Source organism: Lepidochelys kempii, chromosome 10 (assembly GCF_965140285.1).
Source record: "Lepidochelys kempii isolate rLepKem1 chromosome 10, rLepKem1.hap1, whole genome shotgun sequence".
Lineage (NCBI taxonomy): Eukaryota > Metazoa > Chordata > Testudines > Cheloniidae > Lepidochelys > Lepidochelys kempii.
This window is the reverse complement of record NC_136389.1, coordinates 3,972,980-3,996,022: the sequence shown is the minus strand read 5'-3', so window position 1 is coordinate 3,996,022 and position 23,043 is coordinate 3,972,980. Positions and strand designations below refer to the sequence as shown.

Genomic DNA, 23,043 nt, shown 5'->3' with positions numbered 1-23,043 from the left:
CTCTGTATATGATCAATGTGTGTGTATGTGTGCGAAGCTGAAACAGAACAAGGAATGGCCAGAGCTACCCTTTCTTTCCATCACTCAGCGTCAGAGCAGAATGAGGCCGGAGGGTCCCATACCATGCATTGAGCCAGGGCAGCGGAGATCTGCTGGATATCGTCCACAGTGTTCACATTCAGGGAGATGAGGGTCTCGGTGATGTTCCTCCTCGTCCAGGTGCGAAGATCTTGTTCGTTCCTGGTCTCGGCTTCTGAGCGCATCAAGTGCTCGTGCTTAGGGGAAACAAAAGCAGCGGGGTTTATCACAATCTTGCAGAACAGGGGCTTTAGCACTCAACCACAAATTTCCATTGCAGCCTTTAATGACTTTCCAGCTGGGAGTCTCTGATATCTGGGTTCTCGGCAGAGCTGCTGCTGGATACAATTTGAAAGTTAAAAAGCCTCTGCGTTCTGCTGCCAGTGGAAAATATAACTGGAAGCAGGACAGGAAACAGAGTCTCAGTAGCACAGGGTAAGAGGCACTCTTGCAGTGCCTGCGAAAGAGTCTTCTTCTCTGCAGCTTCTGCCAGCTATGAGAACATTCTTGTCTCTCTCCAACTGGTCACTTTTCAGAGCTGCTGTGTGATCATATCAGATCTCTTCTCTCTTGCCTGTGCTGTGGTTCGGTAGGCCCAGCTTTCAACAGAGCGTTCCAGTCTAATTCTGTGATTCAAATAAGCACTTTAATAGGACACCCCTGTTCTGCAGGCTCAAACTGGTACCCAGCTGCATACAACTGGCGTTTACACAACAAAGCACAAAGCGGGGCACCCAGGTGGAAATCCGGAGGCTCTGTGTAAGTGGCCATGTTTTGAAAATTGGGCTCCCCAACTGCACAGTGACTCTTTACAGCATTTTAGGGATACACAATTTTATGCTACGGACAATCCAGGTGGGTTAGATTGGCACAGGCATCTGTGCCCACTGTACTGCCATGGAATAGTCCATGGCTGGAGGTCAGGGCCTGTTCCCCATTCACCTAGTGGTCTGGGATTGCTGAGGAAGCCGTGCGCTCAGTCCTTCAGGGATGGGGAAGGGGGAGCCCTGTGGTGACACCCTGAGGGACCAACACTGATAGGCTTCCAAGGATGGGACGAGACTCATCTGCGGCACGAAAGAGGGATCCACAAAAGAGTATGGGAACTGGGCACCTGCTAGGACTGGGCCCTGAATGAGAGATGAGTGACAATGAACAAAGGGGCTGTGGGGGTAGCCTGGGAAGATGATGTTAAGAGAGAAAAGTCATGAGTTGTACTTTGTGGCCACGTGTCGGGCACCTGTGGAAGACCCTTTGTGCAGGTGCAGAGCTGTTCTGCTGACTCATCCTGGCAGCTGGGCCAGGCAGGTCTCAGTGGCACCCACACAGGTGTATGAAAGGCTAGCGGGAGAGGGAGAGCCTAGCGGCAGCCAGCCCAAGGAGAGCTCAGGATGAGGTTTCTGTGGGTAAGCGCAGTGTTTAAACTTGGGGTAGAAGACAGTGAGGGAAGGCTGACTGAACCCGGAGGAGGAAAGTCGGCTACGGGGGTGGGCGCAGGCTACATTTCCCTCTCCTGGGCCTACTTTGGCGGCCCCCGCTCTCACGCACATGTCACGTGACGGGGACGCACTCAGATCTCCAGCACCCCACCGCAGGTCTCCAACATCTACTAATTTACTTGGGAGACCGGGTGAAACCGCCAGTTCACCTGAGGCCCAAGGTGAGCTCATGGACTGGACAAGGAGTGGCCAGCCAACCACAGCTGGCGGCAGGGCAGACAGCGTTACTTTACCTCATTTAAGATGGTGATGAGGGCCAGGGAGTACTCGATGACGTGCTGCGGGTCCCCCTGCTTCACCAAGCCCTGCAGCACAGTGTCAGTCTGATTGTAGAGCCAGTGAGAGAGGCTGTGGACTCCGGCCGCGGGGGCTGGCAGGGTGATGGTCATGGAGCTGGAAGAAGAAGAGGCAGTCGGTTTGTAAAGAGCTGACTGTCGAATGGAACCAAGGGCAATGGGCGTACTCCCCGCCCCGGCCTTCCCCTGGTAGCTCCTAGAGAGAGTCCTTTGAGCGTCACCGACTTCTGCTCGGACCCCAGGCTTGGACCAGCTCTTCTCAGACCCCAGTCCCACCGGAGAGGGAGGCCTGTTTCTGAATAGTTGAGATAAGGGGCCAAATTCCTCCCTCATGTAACACCACGTAACCACTGGATTGGCACAAGGGAAGTGTTTGACCCTGGGAGTAAGATCTGGGTTCAGTTTTAGGGAGTTTAAGAAGCACCCAAGAACTGTCTTCAGTCCACTTCTGCCTTTGGCTTAGTCCTCTGGGCTCTAAGGGATACTCGTGAGCTGGATTCTTAAACCCTTAGATTGTAGAGGAGTCAATCCTCTAGGATCCAGGGGGCCCTCGTAGCTTGGATTTAGTCCCCTGGGGCCCAAGGTGCATGGGGTTAATGCACTGGGGTGGCTTGTGTTTATTCACTACTGAATGAAAGATGAGATTGTCAGAAATCAGCCCATGCTGGGACCTGCCCCAGCGATCCCCAGATCCAAACACAGGAGTGCGCCCCCTTGAGCTAAACGCAGCTCTGCCCCTGCTTGTCAGCAGTGGGACACCAGGTTATTCCAAGCACCAGCTCCCTGCTGGTTCCAACTTTCTTTAAAGGGTTCTGGCTGCAAAGGAGGGGCAGGATGCAGAGCGCGCTGGCAGCACAAGCAGGGAGATCTCCAAGATAAATGGGCCAGGTATCATTTATTCATTTGGCTTTCCCTGTAAACCATTAATTATAATGCAGCCATTTGTTATGGGTATGAAAGGAACATTAAATTCTTCTCCCACCCAACTGAAATGCGAGTCAGTCACAGCCTCTTTGTCTGATGCATTGCCCATGAACAATGTTGCTTGTAAAAAATAGATAGATGGATCTCCCAGAAAATGACACCATGCCTCAGAAGGGAAGCATGGCTGTGAATCAAGATGAATGGCCTGGCCACGGGCATAGTAACTCAGGTGAGGGGAAATGTGTGTGCAGGGGGCTTTTTGATCTTTCTTAACAAGGCAGCTTTCATCAAGCTTTACTGGTCTAGCGGCCACGTCTATTAGGTGAGAGGTAAAACTTAAGACGTACCCGAAGAGGTCTTTAAAAGATTTCCAAATGGTGCTTGTGTTTGATTAAAATGAATAAGGAGAGGAAGTGCGTGTGAAACACACACACTATCGACAGATGGTTAAAAATAGAATGAATTTTTGTGTGTGTCTATCAGAGAATTTAGTGCTTGTGAGGACCTGAAGGAAGTGTGAAATCCTTCCTCTACCTACAGACCAGGCATGACAGAGGCAGCTGGAATGCAAGTTCCCATCCCACTATGCCTTAACTCAGTCCTTGAGAGACCACCTGTAAGGACTGGAGCTCAGTCTCTGTGGCCCAATATTTCACTAATGCTGAGTCTGCCAGCAGTGCTGGGGGGTTTTCTGAGGTGGGCACGGTTGCAGTAGGAATCCAGCTTACAAAGGATCCATAGCCCTCGAACAGACATGCCCACTGCACAGCTGTTAAGCCACACTGTTATCCAGCCAAGGGCACAGGTCTGTGATTAGGGCTTCCTGGATTTTGTGCCCAGCTCGGCCCCACTTCACCATGTGGGGCTGTGGGCCTGTTGCTTCCCCTGTCTGTAATAGGAGCACCTTACCAGTTGAGGGCCACAGACGTAGCTCCCAGCTGATCCTGCACGAGCACGGAAACATACACAAGGAATCTGTTTGCACTGAAGCCGGGTGGGAGGAAGGCACTGTGCTCAGAGCGGCTGCCTTTGTACATGCCAAACTCCTCACATTGCCCCACTTTGCAGCGAGTGGCCAGGAGGATGTACACCAAGGGGGCCTCTTCGTCCTCCGTGTCTCTCCAGCCTGGAAGCCAAGCACACCGGGCAGTGTCAATGGGATCCGAGCGCACCTACCAAGCCAGGCCTGTAGCTGCAGCCATTGTCTTAACCACTAGGGATCAGGCTTTTAAATCCATCATTAACAGGGGCCCGTGCCCCTCTTCTCCTCTCTGCTACTCTTATCCCTTGATTGGCATAATACTGTGCAGAGTTACATTGCTGACTCCCCCTGCCTTTTTACCCTCATCACTAGGGCCCTACCAAATTCATGGTCATGAAAAATGCATCACGGATCGTGAAATCTGGTCTCCCTGCATGAAATCTGGTCTTTTGTGTGCTTTTACCCTCGACTATACCGGTTTCACGGGGGAGACCAGCGTTTCTCAAATTGGGGGTCCTGACTCAAAAGGGAGTTGCCGTGGGGGTGTCACAAGGTTATTTTCGGGGGGTCACAGTATTGCCATCCTTCCTTCTGCACTGCCTTCAGAGCTGGGAGGCCGGAGAGCGGTGGCTGCTGGCCAGGCACCCGGCTCGGAAGGCGGGGCCCCACCAGCAGCCGTGCAGAAGTCAGGGTGGCGATACCGCAACCCCCCCCCCCACACACACAATAACCTTGCGGCACCCCCCCACCCCCCCCAAACTCCTTTTTAGGTCAGGGCCCCTACAGTTACAACACCCCGAAATTTCAGATTTAAATAGCTGAAATCATTAAATTTGCAATTTTAAAAATCCGATGATTCTGAAATTGACCAAAATGGACCATGAATTTGGTACAGTCGTACTCATCACCCCATCCACAGTGAGTGCCCCTCTGCTGAGATACAAAGCTCTGATCTGGATTTCTCTCAAGTTTAGGGGTTTTCTGATGTGGATTTTGGGCCCTAGAACATTTGGTCATAGAGTTTAAGGCCAGAAGGGACCACTGGACCATCTGGTCTGATTTCCTGTATATCACAGGCCATCAACCCCTAGCCAGCACTCACGGCGTAAACCCAACCACTGAAATGAGACCAAAGTATCACAGCCCACAGGAGACTAGACTAGTATGTGCCACGGGCAGATGATAGGCAAGACCAAGGTTCACCAAGGCCCCTGCAATAGCAGGGATGATATACCCAGATAATCCTGGCACGCGACCCGCGCCCACACACTGCAGAGACAGGGCAAAATTCCCCAAGGTCCCTGCCAGTCTGACCTGGGTGAAAAGTCTTTCCTTGCCACACCTATGGTAATCAGTTAGACCCTGAGCATGTGAGCAAGAACCAGACAGCCAAGCCCCTGAGAGAGAGGATGCTTGGTGCCACCGCAGAGTTCTGGCCAAGCCACCCCATGGCCCAGCTTCGGCTGTGGCCAGCCTTGATGCTTCAGAGGAAGGAGATCAACAAAAAATCCCAAAACAACCTAGAATACCTTGGGGGTAAAATATCCTTTCCTGTCCCCCTAGAGGTGGCCAGTTGAAACCCTGAAGCATGAGCTTTTAACCATTCAGGAGACCTAAAGAAATCAACATGCCACCATGGGAATAGCCACATGCTCCCCATAACTCAAGAGCAATAGCAAAACCAGGACAATTCTGTTGTACTGCAGAGGCTGAATACAGCACATATCCAAGGTCCCAGACTAGATATAATGTCCTAGACAAAAGCCCTGTAAAAGCTGCTATTAACCTGAGACCTCAGTGCAGGCCTGTTATAATCCAACAGAGTATGGCCCACCAGCTTTGGGAATGAATGGTTTATTACACTGGATATAGCCCACTGATCTGCATTTTGTATCCAGTACTTTGTCCCTGCTTAACAAATATTACTACTAATAGTCGCAAACCCCATAATGCCAAAGGTACAAAGTTTTCATGATTAGTGTTGGCAGATCAAAATATACCAGATGTTAAAATCACATCATTCTGATTACCCTCTTGCTTTCCCCCCTGCTTTAAGCTGCAATGTGATCACCATCACAAGAATGACTAGCGCTAGAAACCAATTTGCCCTACCGTCGGAAACATAGAATCCCAGCATTCATGTACAATAAAGCATGAATCTCTAATACTAATCATGAGGCGGAGAGTTTCAGAGACACTTACTTGCTGGCCCACAGCAATATGTTACAGGGACCAGTCAGCTTTTTGCATCATTGGGCTAGATATTTTTGTCTCTGACTGCGTCAGAAATAGCTTGCAGGAAAGGAAACTATATTTGTGTAGGGAAAGCAGAAAGAAATCATTCAGGCCACATTTTCACAGTGGCCTCTAAGTGGTGTCCAGTTTCTGAGTTGTTTGAATGTGGGTATGTAATTTTGGGCACTCACTTTTTTCCCTACGCCCAAAACCCAGGTTTATACACACAATCCACTCGCACTGACTGTCTTAATAGGCATTCGGCCACTTGATTTAGATGTGGAAAATCTTGCATAAATGAGTTTTAGAATGTGCATGCCTGGGGTACAAAAATTGAGCGGGGCCTGCAGTCTGGTACTTACAAACCTAAGGGTCTGCTTATGAAAAATCTGACCTATCCACAGGTCCCTTTAGGAATAGAACTGGAGCTGAGAGTAAAGAGCGAGAATTCTGTGGGACCAAGGAATACATGCATCTGGACAACTCACTTGGTGTGTGAAACACACTCACCGATGAACAGTAGAGATGCCAGGCTAATCTCTGGCACTGTCACGACCACGCTCTCACCTGCACACTCAAAGTGAACCTTTGCCATCAGTGCCCTGACTTCTCCGTTCGGAGAGAGCTGACACAATCCTCCAATCGGGGGCCGGTTCGGGAGCAGGTCAATGGAGGCGTAACCTTCCTCCCCAGTTGTGAGGTCAGTGATGTGAAGGGTAAAGGTGTATCCTTCCCCATCCTTTAAGGCCCCTGGCCGTAAGACCAGGTTCATTCCGGTGTTGCCAGTAGAAGTGGTGGTTTTGTCCAAGATGAGAGATTTGTTTTTAAAGCTATGCGCTGCCCATCTCTACAGAGACGAAGGGAGAAAGACGGGAGAAATTCTGGTTTAATCTGAAGTCATGTCCCTAAAATGTTTTCAAACTGAGTCTATTGGGGAAAAAATAGAATCTAGGGGCAAAGGCTGCCAATTTTGCAGTTGATAATTCAGCTTTGTTCTCATGTGCTGAAGCAACAAGAACTGGAAAGCTTCCAAACTGTCTGGTGGGAATATTTCCACTGAGAGATCCACTTTCGTCTCTGGGATTACATCATCCACTGACAAAATATTTCATAATACAGAACACAAAACACAGGAAATCAAATTAAACAGTGGTGGAATCTCCATGGGATAACATTGCTTTTACAGGCTGCAAGTTGAATGTGTCCTGCATTGTTACTGTCAATGGTACAAACGTACAACTGTGACAACGAGACACACCAAGACGGGCAGCCGGAAAACACCGTGCAGGAAACCGCTCAGCTCACTGGGGATACAGAGCAGCGTTTCCAGTGGGACTTTCACTTACAAAGCCTGTTTCATCCAACAGCATATAGCCCAGCACGCGGATGGGAGGGGAATGTGGCTGGAGGTGAAGAAAACAGACTGAGTGATCTATGTTTCAACTCCCTGAGCCAGAATAACTCAGACAGGCCACACAGCAGAGAGATGAAAACACTTTAAAATCTCAATCAAAAGGAACGTGAAATGTGCAGGTGGTGCATGAGCCCAGGTTGGCGGTGCCGTGGCAGGGGCATCCTGGTTTGAATGGCCCTGGGGTAGCGTTGAGCCATTCTGATGGAGGGAGGCCACATTTCCCCAACTCCCGGGGCCGTTACTGAGAAGAGCTCGGCACTGGGAGACGATTCGCACAGCCTGGGGAAGACCCGTATGGGCACGGCTAGGGGAAGGCCCACTTGGTGGAGCTGCTGCTGACAGAACCTGAGCGGCTCAGTTCGAATGGCAGCTGCAGCAAGCTTGCGGGCTCAACAGCGGCAAGGCCTTGCATGACGTGGGGGGCTCTGTGATGGGGTCAGTGCCCCTCCCCGAGGTTCACTGCAAACAGAACCTGCTCTAAGAAGCTGACGCGTCACCCCCTTGGAGGTCAGTCTTCTTGCCGATTCACTGGGGACTGCAGTGGACGAAGGGGCCACACTGAGCAAAGCCTCAGAGCCCTGCTGCTCCATTTCTCTTTGGGAGTTCACGGCGATGGTGTTATTTTTTACTTAATTCTACCCCTCCCGCCCCCGAAAACGAAATGGATCGGTTTTTGCCTCCAACAGCAACAGCTTCCCCTTTACCCCAAGCTTGGAGTCGTTCTGGCAGTTCCTGCAGGTGCCCTCCAGATAGACATAGGAGCTCTTGCTGACTTCGTAGACAGACTGGGCTTTGCAGGAAACACATTCTAGGGACACAATGGGGACCCTTCCATTCTTGATCAACACCTACGAGGAGGGAGGAAGAGCAAGAGAACAGCTCAGGAGATGCCCATTCCATGCCTGATGCAACCAGGACACATAGAAAAGCCAAAGGGGATATTGCTATCAACTTCTAACTAGTTTGCAAACGTCCTTGTCCCCAGTTCTCTGCACTGGAGTTCACATCATTTCAGCATGACATGTATTTAGGGTAAAATTCACCCCTATGCAGAGGGACCAGCACGGGGCCTGTGCATGGCTTAAGTTCACTTAAGGATTCCCAAAGGGTTTTAGTGGGACAAGCCATGAATAAGCCACACAGGGATTTCACCTTTAGGGCCTAGATACTACGCTGCTGGGATCTCTGGAACTTCCCTACATTGATCCAGTCTAGACTAGGTGATTTTGTTTTGCCTTATTTTTTAAAATGGGTTGCTTTGGAAGTTTCTGTGTATTGTCCTGGGTAGGATGCCAAGATGGCTCCTGTGGTTTTACTAACATCTGTTGCTAAACTGAGGCATCCTTCAAAAAAAAAAAAAAAACCCTCTGACCCCACTTAAGACTAACCTGTGCTCTGTAGAGAAGACATCTAACTCGGAGAGGGAAGGTCTATTTGGATCTGAGATCAAACATCTGGCATGCATCTGGCCCTGGAAACTTCTGCAACTCGCATTGATTTTCTTTGGGCCAAATCTTTGGCCCTTCGTCTGCAGCTGCAGCAAGCCCTGAGCCAGTGAAACTGGCTGTGAAAAGGGGGAGGCAGGACTTGCTTGCCACAGAGCCCTGAACAATGAGGGTTGTCTGTCCTCCAATATACAGAGGGTGCGGGGCAGGCCCCAGATCTGTGCCTGCCTAGGCCCCTGGGCATTCTTCCCAATGGAAGGGGAATGCGGTGGGCCCTGGTCCTGCAGCAGTATCTTCCTCCCTTGTTCCTGCTGAGATCCTCAGCGCTCAGCCTGGGCCTTTGTGCTGGGTCTCAGGATCTGGCTCTGGGCCTGCATGGCTCTGTTCAGTGCATTCTTTATGTCACTACTTCGTATACACTGTCAGCATCCTAAATACATTTTTAAATGCCCTTGAAAGACATGAGAGATGATAAAAGAAGCTAGAACAGTAGCTCCTACTGACTATCAAATGCATTTTGCTCTGCAGTGCAGGATAGCCAGCTTTTCCACAGGACGGTGTGTGGTCCCAGACGTTCCTCTCAACTTCACCGCCTACACCTGGTTACCTCTAACATGCCTCTCTGACAAAGCGCTGTACGGGATAAGAACTTTAGCATCCCCGTTCCCTCAGAGCCCCTGCCTAGTGGAGTATTATCTCTGTACTTCTCCTAAATGCCTTTAATCCCTTACCAAGCAGCACTGTATGGAGTTTGCCTGGGCCCTAGCATAATAAATATTCTGCATGTAAAGAGAGGCAGTAATGAAGACATTGTTTAATATGGCAGGCTGTTAAAAGAGGAGAAGTGTTCCACCAAGTTAAGGGGAAGAGCATTGAAGCTTCCCTCATTCCTCCAGCCATTGCAAATTTCCTATGACACTGGATTCATTGTTTTGCGCTCATGCATGGAAAGCTGATAGTACGGAATGTCCTTGAAAAACTATCAATTTAATTTTTTTTTCTTTATCCTCCGGCTTTGGTTTAAAAATCCAGGCAGTAAGAGTTTCCACTTTCAGACTAACTACATCTCTTAATTGCCAAACGCACCATGATGAATGTTTCTGACATAAGCCATAAGTGCTGTCGGACTGCAAATGCGCTCTGTGTTCGGTTTAATCTGACATAAACAACATGCCCTGAAAAAAACTTCCTTTTCTTTTTTAAAAAGGAAAAAAGGGTAGGAACGATTGACAGCAAAAGCAAGTACCAGCCCTCCGAAAGCTCGCCCTTCCGGTGCCAATTTGGAAAGGGCACGGTACTGTTAAGTGGAAGTAGGGCTGGGGCACGACATTGCTGGGCACATTGCTGGATCAGTTCTTAACCCCGTGGGCTGCAGTATCCTCGTATTCTCCGAAGGCAGATCAGCCACTGCAAATTCAGAATCTGATCTGCTGTGAACTGGAACCATGTATGATCAGGTCATTAACATGGCGCATGCAGACAAAGACAGAGAGAGACAGCGTGATCTTAATAAAAGGCCTGCAGGAGGAAACACAACAAAACACATTACCATTGTCAGCAGATATGCTGCCCCCTGGAAAATTAAAGTGTGTCCATCACTGAGTATATGGTATATGCCCCCACGAGGGCCATGGACAATGAGAGCTTTAGGACTCTCGAGGGATCAAAGGCAAATCTGTCCTTCAATCTCTTTCTGCTTCCTCCCCAATTAATGCAGACAGCAGCAAGCTCTACAGTCCCTTGTTACATTTGTTACTGTCCTGCAAAGTGGGGTCAGGAGAGGAGCAGGACTCGGGACGTACCTACGACTGTGGGTATCCCAAAAGTCAGCCAGCCATACACCTTTCTGGAGTTTTGCTTAGAAAGGGGAGTGTGACCCTGCGCCTTGTCCTGGTGCCCAGGAGCGGACATAAGCACAGTGAGGACAGAGGTACGTACGGTTTGATTCGTAGACTCGGGATTCAGACCCATCTTCCAGACACTGAGGTCGAACGTATATTCCACATCTGCTTCTAGTATGGCCTTGGAAATGGTGATGACCCCTCCTGTGGCACTGAAGTGCAGAGAGCACCCTGCAGGCGAGCTCTGCTTGCGAGGAGAAAAGATCATTCAAACCCTCCTTTGCACTGATGCACATTGCATGAGTCCATAGCCAATACGTTCAGTTTCAGACACCATCGGTTCTTGCTATAAATTACCCATTTCAACCCCCTTGTTTGTGGCTGGGGAGGGAGGGTGGGGTACCATTAAGCACACTGTATTTTCCATCAGGTTAGTAAACAACTCTTGGAACACGCCTATATTTTGGCTGGCCTCCACATTTTTAAAAAAATTAATTCTGTATTAAATATCTTGTAAATATGCTAACAGAAGGCAGACAAATGAGAGTGCTTACATTTACACAAAGTCTGATGCACAAACCTCCATATGATTTCACTTAGAATGTGGAAACGACCGAAAAAAAGGTCTTTCAATAAACAAGACAGTCTGATGTCAACAAGACAATATTAATCGAGAGAGTTTGCCATGAGACTCTGAAGGGAGATCCTTTCTTATTGGTGGCCAAGACTGGTTTGATGTGTCGACCAGAGAGGAACAGTGTCCTGTACCCAACTGTTATTTGGGCTTATCCTTCAAAAGCTTCATTTGGCTCCTGCTGAACTTGAAGGTTTTTAAATGACTCTACGGGGAGCAGGATTAGAACACAAGCCTGCTAGACTGTAAATTGGTACCCGTTGTTGTGATGCCTTCGGAAGATTAAAGCAGCAGCAACACCAGAACGGTTAACCAGAGCCAGGTGCAATGGCAGATGAAGGGAGAGCTCCTTGGCTCACTGCAAATGCTCAGGACGGGGCACAGGAATACCGTATAGGCACGATAAGCCATCACAAGGAATCCTGCAACTGATCTTGTGCCATTTTCCTGAGCTGGGTACTATGCCATCCCCACTTCCCTCGTGACCCTACTGAGAGTCCGTTACAAACTCTTCCCTCTATGCCTTCCCAACCCAGACACAAAAATGTGTTGAGTGTGCGCACAGCGCCTAGCACAATGGAGCCCTGATCCTTGGTTGGGGTCTCTAGGTGCTACTAATTATCACCGTCTTTTTCAGTGCAGATTCTCTTACCTTGGAGCAAGATGTGCAGGACCACCGGTAAAGCAGTGGCGTCTGTTCACCATCGTCCAGGTTAGGGTCATAGGATTTCTCACCGTCCAGGATTAAGTCCCGCGTGTTGGACCACACACGGTAAGATCCCCCGTTGATGATTGGGACCAGCTTACTCGGCGTCACAGTCACATTGGCAAAAATGCTCTTGGACAGTGGGGTGTCTCCAAAGGAGACAAAGAAGACAAAGCAATAGTTCCCTACTTCCAGGGCCAGCTTGGGTATGACCAGCTGGGGTCTGCTCAGGTCAACGCTCAGCAGGTGGACCCTGTCGGTGTCATCGAAGTGCAGGCAGCTGGGTGCTCTGTAAATCTCCCACAGATACTCGGTCTGGTACTTGACACAGCCACGGAGGTCAATCTGTGCCTCCAGGTAGTTCCTCTGGGATCGTTTCATGGCTACTTGTGGCGGCAGGACTAGCTCCACCTCCGGCTCCTCGCACTCCAGGACTCTGACGGTGACTGTGAGATGGGCTGTCATGAAACTGACAAGGTTGGTGGCGTTCACCTCCACCTGGTAATCTCCGGCCTTCAGGTAGGAGTAGTTGGCAGCTGCCACCTCTGTGATTTGAGCTGGGGAACCATCGCCAAAGTTCCACCAGAAAACAACTTGCCATGCGCTGGGCTGCACGGAAGCTTCAAACAACACCGTCCTGTTCACAAAGGACAACGCTGGCTTAAGGGAGACTTGAACGATTGGGTCTTGCACTTGGATCACTCTGGTGATGTTCAAACTCCCTAGGTCATTGAAAGCACTGAGATGAATTTCTAGCAGCCCTGGAGCCACTGGAGTGTAGGAGACACTTCTGCCTGCCAAGCTGACCAGGGCACGGCCGTGCTCTTTCTGCAAGGAGAACTGCCAGGAGTACAACACCCGTGAGCCACTCCCAACCTGGGCGGTGAAGGTCTTTTTTGTTCCTGTTGGGATACCCTGCTCGCAGCAGTTCACAAGCCTTAGGTCATGGATGGCTTCCAGTACTGAGATAAGCACCTGTGCGCATGCCTTGCTGACTTGGTTCTGCACCATCACCACCACGAGGTAGTCACCGCTCTCAGGGAACTCATGGGTGAACCTAGATCCATTAAGCACCACAGAGTAGCCCCCACTTATGTTCACCGAATAGCTCACGGAGGAACCAGAGAACATGCTGATCACAAAAGAAATCTGTTCCCCAGGCTCCACAACCTTCTTGCTCACAAAAAGCTCCAGCCCTTCAATCCTGTCCTGCACTGTGATATTCTTGCTGGCCACAGCCCAGCTGACGTCATTGGATACATTCAGATGGACAGAGAAAAAGCCTGCCTTAGGGAATGTCACCGCCACAGTCTGTCCAGTCTGCAAGCCTTTTGGCAGCTCCCACAGCCATGTCACGTTGGTCCCCTTTTCGAGTTCACTGCTGAAGGTTACCACAGAGCCTGATGGGACGTAGCTGCAGTCCACCTCTGCAGTCCCAATCCTCAACCCCACTATGGGTTCCTGTATAAAGATGTAAACCAATGCATTAGTGGAACTAATCTTGTTTTCAGCTGTGACCGTGATCGCTGTAGCTCCAGGTCTTTGGAAAGAGTGTATGATGAAGGGTACAATGGTTTCTCTCCTGTTACTATCTTCCAGGTGCCAAATATATGTTAGGCAAGTGCCCGTGGTTACGCCGGTGCTTATGTTAACAGAGGCGTTTACGGCAGCCGGGTTGGGGAAGGCAGAAGGTTTTAAAAGGCCGATGCTTTCAATGAACTCCACTGTCCTGTTAACAGCTGTGCTTCCCAGCATGTTAGTGGCTTTCAGATGGATCGTGTAGTTCCCAGCCTCCAGGATGCTCAAGGAGAAGATCTTCCCACTGAATGTCTGCACAGGGGTGCTGTCCTTCAAGGCCATCCAGCTGTAAGAGATGTTTGTCCCATCTCTCACCGCTGCCTGCAGATGAAGAGTTTTGTTGGTTGGGAAATAGGCATCCTCCACGAGGTCGCTGCTGGCGATTTGCAGTCCTTCGATCTGTTGCAAGACGTAGACGAAGATGCTGTCCTGCAGGGAGCTGATCTCGTTCTCCGCTGTCACAATGACGTTAAAAGTCCCCACGGACCGGAATGTGTAGGAAATGGTGTAGGAGCCTTGGATGGGTGTGCACCTATCGCACAGGATCCAGGAGTATCGGCTAGCGTTGCCGGCTAGAAGAGTGGCTACAAAGCTCACTGACCCATTCAGTGGCACCATAGTCCTGCTGGCATTGATGGTAAGCCCCTGGAGTCGCCTCTTCACGGTGAGGTTGAGCCTGGTCTCATTGAGGCTCACATCATTCCAGCCAGTCAAGCTGATAGTGTAGTTGCCAGTATTGTTGTAAGAGTGGGTGACGATCGGTCCAAGCTGGTTACAGCCATCCCCCATGTCCCAGCGGTAGCTCACTTTGGTCCCATTCCCACTGGCGGAGAACAGATAGATCTGGTTGAGCTCCAAAACCCTTGTCCCGTTGTATTCAATCTTCGCTACCCCAACTGGTTCTTGGACTTCCACAAAAGCCGTGTCATTGTTGAACGAGACATTGTTGGAGACGGTCACTGTGACCAGGTAGACCCCTGTGCTCTTGTAAGTGTAACTCACTTCAGTCCCTCCGGACCTAGCGGAATCATTGGTCCCAAAGTCCCAGTGGTATCTGTACTGGTACAGAGGCATGGCACTGACCTGGAAGTTGCTCTCTTTGCCAAGCCGCACAAACTGCTTGGGGGGTCGGAGCGTGACATTGGCAATCTCCGGCTCCACACAGACGATGGTGAAGTAATGCGCCTTGTTAACACTGCTTGAGAGAACCAGGGAGAGAGCGAAGACTCCGCTGTGGGTGAAGTTGTGTGTCACCACGGGGTCCCCATAAACAGTGACGTTGGATGAGCCATCTCCAAAGGTCCAGTCGAAAATGTAGTTTTCGGAGTTCCCCGAGACGTACGCGGTGAACTGCACGTTGGGGTGTTCCAGGATGCAAGAGGAAGGCTCTATTTTGAGGACCTCCAGGACGAATACCCTGACAGGCACAGTTTGCGAAACAGAGTTCACAGGATTCACAGCTGTCACGTTAATAGTGCAACAGTTGACATCCTTTTCATACCTATGTTCGACTGCTGGCACTGTGCTCATCAGTATGGTCCCGTCCCCCATGTCAAATATCCAGGTGATATTGTCTCCTGTCTCCACTGAAGCATTTATTGATATTGAGATGCCTTGCTCTGCCACCTCGTCGGATGAAACTCTCAACCCAGTGATCTCTTCAAAAACGCGGTAACGCTGGTGTGTCTCAACGCTGCTAATCGTGTTGTTGGCGGTTAGGCTGACGTTGTACACCCCTCTGGTCTGATAGCTGTGAGTCGCTCTAGGTTGGCTCTCCAACAGCAGCGAGGAGCCATCCCCAAAGTCCCAGGTGTACCAGACTCCATAGGGGGATGGCAGCGGATAGGCTTCGAAGGTGACAGGCCGGCCTACGACCAGGACATCTGCATCTGCTTCTACAGTCAAGTCAGTCAGGTAAGTGTGGATGTGAACCGGGATCTGGTAGGTGAGGTTCTCAAAACTGTTTGACACTAGAACAACCAGGGTATATTCTCCTGCAGATGAAGAGAGCAGAACACGGGCAGTCATGTTGGAGGGGTCCATGCAACCACCACAGGCCTTAACGGCCACAGGGGAAAGGTTAAAAACATTCCTGGTAGACACTGCTCTGCTTCTGCACCACACACACACACACTTTATTTCTCTTTTTTTTCTCATTGCCTCTAAGGGTGCATGGAATGGGATGGGCATGTGTGGCTAGCCTGCCTATATAAGAAGCCAGCCTGGCATTTCTGGAGGCTGATTCTTTTCCTGTTCATCCACATAATAGTGGATGGACAGGGCAGCGGCCATGCATGCTGCTTCTGCCTGTGCCTCACCCCTGACCCAAACCCAGGACGTGAGGGAAGTTCAGTCTCCACGGGCCAGTCTGCTATTGGCCTCTCTCCTGAGACTGCCAAAAAGGAAATCTGCTTGTGCCAATGAGGGTAGTTTCTATGATGTGAACACACATCCAGTGAGATTATTGGATGGTGACACTTTCTGCTCACTTCCAGTCTGGCTAGATTTGAACCAGCGATCCAGAGGAGAAATTAAGCTGTGAACAGGTTCTCACAGTCAGAGATGATGTCTGATCATCCAGTCCCACCGCCTGTCTTCATCAGCACCTTCCTTGACGCTCATTCTGCCAGGGCTTCATCTGTTGTTTATTACTGCCAGTGACCAGCAGCACCAACAGTGGAGGGAGATTAATCAAGAAAGAGCCTAATGATACACGCAGGCCTCTGAATCATTCTCTAGTGTGGAAGTGCTAGGACTTTCTGAAGCTTTTGATCCCTGTAACCCCAGTGCAATAAAACTGCATGAGCCCTTTTTGCCCAGGATACGCAAACAGAGCTTACCTGGTACTTGATAGGTGTAGGATACGTTGTGCTCAATCACAACCTGATGGATGCTGGGATCAGGAATGAGGAAAGACTCATTATATGGGGGTTTAAACTGGTACATTTCATGACCACCATCTCCAAAATCCCACCTGAGGAGAGGAAAGCAGATCAGACATGCAGGCCATGAGCTGGTCGTTACATAGTGAAACGGAAACTGCTTTTGGAGCATCTTAGGATCCCGCCTGGAATCCCGTAAGCACCCCCAGTGCCATTCCCAGTGTTCTGTTACAGTCACAACACTGTGGTTACCAAGGGAGCTACCGCAAAGGGTGCTGCTGAGTCTCACAAGGCGAGCTGTTCTAATTCCATCGCAGTGCCTTGGTGACGGGAGTATGGTGGCAGTTAGAGAAAGGGAAGGAGTCACTTCTAAACAGCCAAATAGCAAGTGTTGCGGAAGAAAGGCATTATGGGACTGACCTCCAGAAACAGTGAGCACCTACTACCCCGGCTGAACCCAGTGGGGATGCTGGGATACTAAGCCCCTCTGAAAATCAGTCTCTGTGTAAATACCAGATTTTGTTGTTCTGGTACCACTGTGTTTAGATTTCTTTACCAAGATTACTCAGTCCTGCTCCAGTTAACCACCACTCGGCTCCTGTTCCAAAAACCTGGCATTACAAATACCAGCATGCCCTTCCCTGGTGCCAAAACATATCCCATAGGAGAGGAGAGACACTGCACAGGGAGTTCTGTGATGATTCTCTTCTGAGCAGGTGAGGAACGAAGACAGAGCCAAACAAAGGATCACCTAGCAAAGGTCTTACTCAGGGAATTCAATAGGAATTTGCCTTGAATGAGCGCTGAGGAAAGAAGAAGCCAGACCCTGCGAATTAGGCCTAATACCCATTTGAAATCTATTGGCCCTCAGGTGAGAATCAGCCACGGCAAAGCCCCTGAGCTGTGCACGGTGAGACCCTAAGTTTGGGCAACTTGCAGAGGACTCACAAGAAGGCAGCGTCCACAGCTGAGTCGATCTGTACTCTGGCGGTAAGCTCCACGGTCGTGTTCTGAGGGAGGACCAGTGGGATCTCGGACACGGTCAGGTCCTTCATCCTATGCATCTTCTCCACCGTGACGTTGTAATCAACTGTGACATTGCTGACATGATTGGACGCGGTGAGCTGTTAGGGACGGGCAGGACAAATGGAAGAGCTCTGAGGTCACCTCACCACGCTCCCCACTCCTGGGAGTATAGCACCAAGGAGGGATCTGGGTTTCACTGTGCTAAAGGGACACTGGGATGTGGTGTCTCCCCAAACGGGCCCTGAGAGAGCTGAATTAGGCCAAGTGGGCCCAATCAGCCAATTAAGTGGCAAACAGGGGAGAGATTTAGGTGAGGAGGAGGCCACTAATTGGAAGCAAGTTCATCTGTGAGGGAACAGGCGGGGCTTACATAAAGCCAAGGGACTAGCAACAGGGGGAAGGCTTTGGGGGGAAGGGAGGTGTGGTTGGGACTATAAAGGGAAGTCTACAGTTACTTCCTGGGAGAAGGGAATTTGGGAGGGAGAACCAGAAAGGTAGGAAAGACTCAGGGGAAAAGCAGCAAGGGGTGGGAGAGGCCAGACCTTGGCTGCTGAGGAGAAGGCCCCTGAGCCGGAACCCAGAGCAGAGGGCGGGCCTGGGTTCCCCGGCCAGCCCCTGAGGGAGTGGCACCATGGGGCAGTGAGTGGGCAGACTGCCTGAGACAGCTGGCGTGAACAGAGACTTAGAAAGACTTTGATACCCTAGAAGTGGGAAACGCATATAGTGACCTGGTTGGAAAGCCAAGTCACGAAGAACAAGCACCCAGTCGCAGAGACTGAGTGCAGTAGGGCATGCAGCAAGCAGCAGAAGGGGACCCCAGGCCTGGAAGGAGCTAATCCCCAGAGCAGCCAGGAGGAGGCGCTCCTAGTGGTGAGTGCCCCCGTGACAGGCTCCAATAAACCAGAGAGAGTCCAGAGGAAAACACTGAAAGGGACTGGGGAGAGGGAAAGGACAGGGCCAGTGCCACTCAGGGGAGAGCTGGCAAATAAGTGTGAATGAGGCAGGGAGAGTAACAAAAGGAAAGGGAGGCAGAAAGCCAGGGTAATAGGCTGTCGGAACTGGAAGGCACCATGACCCCCAAGTCACAAACCAGTGGATAATCTCCCCTGTGAAGCTGTCATGGCTTCACTCCTAGGTCTGTTCAAGGTGGAACTGGCGTCTGGAGTCAGGGAGAGGAATCTCCGCCCTGGTGCCCTGGACCTCAACAAGTGCACAAGACCCAGGAGACTCTTCCAGCCCTGAATTTACCAGTCGTTCATTCGCTGACTCTGTCTGAGCCTTGTCGCTAACAAGCTGCCTCCAGCCATCATAGCCACTGATGGAGAAGCAGCAGCTTCCTTAGGGGCAGGTGAGTAGCTCATGACAGAGGGTGCAGGACGCAATGTGAAAAGTGCGGCTTCAGCACTTCTAGTGAGACAAGGCAGGGATGGAGGAGAGCGGAGGGCCTGGGGCAAAGCTGGGTGGAGGGCTGAGAAGAAAGAGAGGAACAATCAGAAAAGGGGACCAAGATGAACTGTGAAAACTGAGAGAGAGGCGCAAAGCAACACGGGAGGAGAACGGACAGGAGGGGAGGAAGGAAATGGGCAGAGGAGAGACCTGGAGATAATCGGGACAAAGGAAGAGAAAAGGAGAAGGCGGGGAAGCAATGAGCAGAAGAGGGGGAATGAAGAATGAAGGAGAGGGGAGAGGGAGGGGGAAGAGACGAGAGAGCAGTGGAGTGGAGAACACAAGAGGAAGCTCTCACCATCTTTCTTTGCAAGAGAAGCACAGAGCAAAACTAAAGACTAAGCAGCTTTGCAAGCGCAGCGAAAACCTCTTCAGGCAGCTGCAGTGCACAGCCTGCGTTACCCACTGGCTCGCGGCTCGGGCAGGGCGTTGGCAGAAATCTCTGCCTATGTGTCAGACTGCTGCTTTTCCTTTTCAGCTGGTGGAACCCAATGGACAAGCAGACCTGAAATGGTGCCGCGGGAGAGGCCTTGGCTTACCGAGAGCTTGTACACAGCTGGGCTTTGGTAGATAACGTTGAAGACGACGTTGTAAAAAGTGAAAGATGGCTTGTCGTCTACCGTCCATCTGAAAGTCACATCTGACCCGGCCTCCATCACAGGGACATAGCTCTGAAAGGTACGAGGACACTTTACGCTAGACCAGGGGGGTCGCAACCTTTTTCTTTCTGAGCTCCCCTCAGCATGCTCTAAAAACTCCGCGGCCGCCCTGTGCCATAGCAATTCTTTTCCTGCTTCTCCAGGAGATTAAAAGCCAGAGCTGGCGTTAGGGGGTAGCAAGCGGGGCAACTGCCCTGGGCCTCACGAAGGTAAGTTGCTCAGGCTTCAGCCCCACACTGTGGGGCTCAGGCTTGAGCTTTCTGCCCTGGGCCCCAGCGCATCTAAGGCCGACTCTGTTTCCTGGGTTATTTTGAGGGACCCCCCTGAAACCTGCCATGGTCCCCCAGGGGGCTGCAGGCCCCTGGTTGAGAACCTCTGCACTAGGGCATGAGAAGCCTGCACAGCACGTCCCAGCTGAACTGGAGATGGAAAAGATTCGATCTTACAGGCTAGCTCAAGATTCACTGACAGCTGCTGCTAGGACAAGAAACGGTTTCTGCATCCTTTAGACTCTGCCTTTTAGTTACTGTATTTTGGGGGATTCCGTTTTTAGTCTGAATGGAAAGTAAATAGGAGGTTTTAACTTTGAGTCCCTTTAGCTCTTTCATAGTCCAAGCTAATATCCCCTCCTCAGGTGGTCAGATATCTTTCTCTCTCCAGCTTCTGGTCGGCACTGGGGGAGCCTGAAGTCTTGTTTATTGCCGCTAGTTCAAACAAATGTACAAGTGTCCAAATAGAGAAGTGAGAGAGAGGCGGAGAAACTCGGAGACTCTCAGCTGCAGGGATAACAACAACACTGTAACTATTGTTGGGTTTCCTTTCAAGGTAATTTCAAAGTAGCCTTTCCTAAAATTAGTCTTATGCCTGGGACTTTCAAAGGGGTTTCAGGAGGGATGTACCCTAATCCCACTAAAAGTCAGTGGGAGTTGAGGGGCTAAATTCTGCTGAAATCCCGGCCTACAGCTCCTTAGGTAAGCATGGCTCTTACAACACATACAGTAAGCAGACCAGGGCCTTGCCCCAAAGAATTCACAGTCTAAACTATTTTGCTGTCGACTCTTCCCCTCTGCTATCATGCCTTAAAAAGGAAAAGAGTCCCACTTAATGGGATGTTCTAGAAAACCTGGTTTTCCAGATAATAGTAATGAGCACTTTTCAAACAATAGACTGCAGCGCAATTTGCAGAGGTGGGTGAGCATCTTTAGCCTCCTTGTACAGATGGGGAAATTCAGGCAGTGAGAGACTGATGCTTCACTGAGCTAGTCAATGGCACAGGTGGGACCAGAACCCAGGTCTCCTGACCAGCCCTCTTCCCTGGAGATCTGTTCACAAGACCATGCTTCCTTCCTGCCACCCTTTGGCTGCTTCGCTGCACTGAACCCGTGACCCTTTTCACTAGGAAATACCTGACCCAAAGCCTAAACAGATCCAGTTGCACTTGGCAGGCCGGGGTTGGATTCCTGTTCCTCTATATCATGTCTCATTAGCACAATCAGACTTCTTAACCCAACAGCTGCAGAGACCAGCTGGTGAAGGTGAGACTGAAAGGCACTGCAGGCGTGCATATTTTCTGCCATTACGCAGCCAAAGATTAAAACAGAGCATTGGACAGATCCAATGGGTAGTTACCAAACAGCCTCTGAGCGGGGTTTAACTTTGCAGTGGGGAAAGAGAAGTGGAGCAAAGGACTGAAGACACCAGGATAATTACAAGACTTTGGTGGACAAAGAAAGTATGTAGAGCTCCAGCTGGCAGGTGGACAGTATTTGTGATAGCAAATCAGAACTTCAAAAGAAAGTCAAAGGAACATGAACCCTGACCTTCCACAATGCACCCGGTCACTTGGGCAATTTATGGGAGCAAGGAAAGAAACGCGGAGCTAACATTCTCCTATCACGGTAACATTCTCCTACCCTAATGCTGGGGTATTTAAGGTTGACATCAGGATGTGTACTGCTAAGTTATACACCCAATTCAGGGGCATCTGCATCTTCCCCAGTGAGGAGTGGGGTTGGCAGTTTGCCAGGGGATCAAAGGCCCTATCTGACATGCATAAAATGGGGCAGATCGCATGGAGGTGTAGCTGTGATTCACCTTGTTTACATCTGGGCTGTTTCCCAAACCCAAAGCATTCACATTAAAGGCTGCAATGAAAACATTATTAATACTTTAACAATAGTGCAATGACTCACCACCCGGGTGTTTAGCAAGACTCTGGTTTCTGGGTCAGGGGTCGCTCTGAGTCCTCTAATGGGCTCCTCCACCTTCACCTTGACAGTGATGTTCTGGGAGCTCACCGAGTTTTCCACCATGAGCAGCATGGTGCCCACGCTCTCCCCACCGCCACTCAGCTTGACCACTGAGAACCAGGTGTCGTTGGTGTCCCTGGTGCAGTCTGCTGTCAGGGGAACAATGGCTGGCGGGCATGCCCCTTCGAAGGGGAAGGTCCTGTTCTCGCCAAGCCAGCTTGCTGTCGCATTCACCCCTGAGGATATCTTCACCACCAGCGAAGAGTGGTTAGTTGGCACATAGACTTTGCCACTGTGAGGAGGTGGGTAAATGACACGGAGACCTGACACCGGAGAAGTGACCCAGAAACTGCAAGACAAGTTGGCACTGAAGACTCCATTGTCTACCGTGGCTTTAACGGTGTAGAGGCCGTGACGCTCCAGCCCGGGATTGTGTTGACTGATAAGTGGCATTACCTGTTCTGTGGCATAGAGAACCCTGAGAGAGCACACGGTGTCATTCTTCCAGATTGCACCGGTGAGGTTGGCAGACAGGCTGGGCACCCAGTCAGAAGAATTTGTGCTTAAGTAGTTTATTCTGTAAGGTGATATTATACTTGGCCGGCACTGGAGGAACAAGCCTGGCGCTGCATCATGCTGGATGCTGAAGACATCCTTAGGCCTGACAAAGGTGTCTTCACCTTTAAACATCACCTGTGAAAGGGTAGAGATTATTTAGATTCCATGGCTTAAATTCTCAGCAGGCATCACCATCCCCATTACCAGTCCCGAATTTGGGCGGGTGAGAAAGTTTACCATTGGATTTACAGCCAGGATAAAGACCACAGCAAATCCAATAGCTCAGGGAGCTTTCTTAAAATGCTATCCTCTTTGCTGATATGAATTGGATGTGCTGTAAACTGAGATAAACAGCAGTTTTAGTCTACAGTTCACCCTTCTTTTTAAATGCAATGAGCCTGGTCCTGTTAAAATCTTGCTCAAAACTTTGAAAACTGACCCTTCCATCCACTTTATTGTTGCAACAAATTACTGGGGGAGTGGTTAGAGGAAGGAAGTGGGAGTCACAGCTCCTGGGTTCTATTCCAGATTCTGCCACTTACCTGTTGTGTGATCATGAATAAATCACTTCACGTCTCTGTGCCTCAGTTT

General features: G+C 50.4%; 1 protein-coding gene across 2 annotated transcripts in view; it reads right to left on the bottom strand.

Annotated features, from left to right (window-relative positions):
* The window catches only part of PKD1 (polycystin 1, transient receptor potential channel interacting), a 138,927-nt gene that overhangs the window by 41,101 nt on the left and 74,783 nt on the right, over positions 1-23,043 (bottom strand). For both annotated transcript variants that reach the window (XM_073361700.2, XM_073361701.2), the window contains exons 11-21: positions 21,838-22,587; positions 19,526-19,657; positions 17,463-17,638; positions 16,473-16,606; positions 12,001-15,626; positions 10,812-10,958; positions 8,133-8,276; positions 6,582-6,861; positions 3,707-3,923; positions 1,811-1,970; positions 123-275 (exon numbers count right to left, since the gene is read on the bottom strand). In XM_073361700.2, the coding sequence (XP_073217801.2) occupies positions 123-275; positions 1,811-1,970; positions 3,707-3,923; positions 6,582-6,861; positions 8,133-8,276; positions 10,812-10,958; positions 12,001-15,626; positions 16,473-16,606; positions 17,463-17,638; positions 19,526-19,657; positions 21,838-22,587 (5,919 nt within the window). The remainder of the gene's footprint in view (positions 1-122; positions 276-1,810; positions 1,971-3,706; positions 3,924-6,581; positions 6,862-8,132; positions 8,277-10,811; positions 10,959-12,000; positions 15,627-16,472; positions 16,607-17,462; positions 17,639-19,525; positions 19,658-21,837; positions 22,588-23,043) is intronic.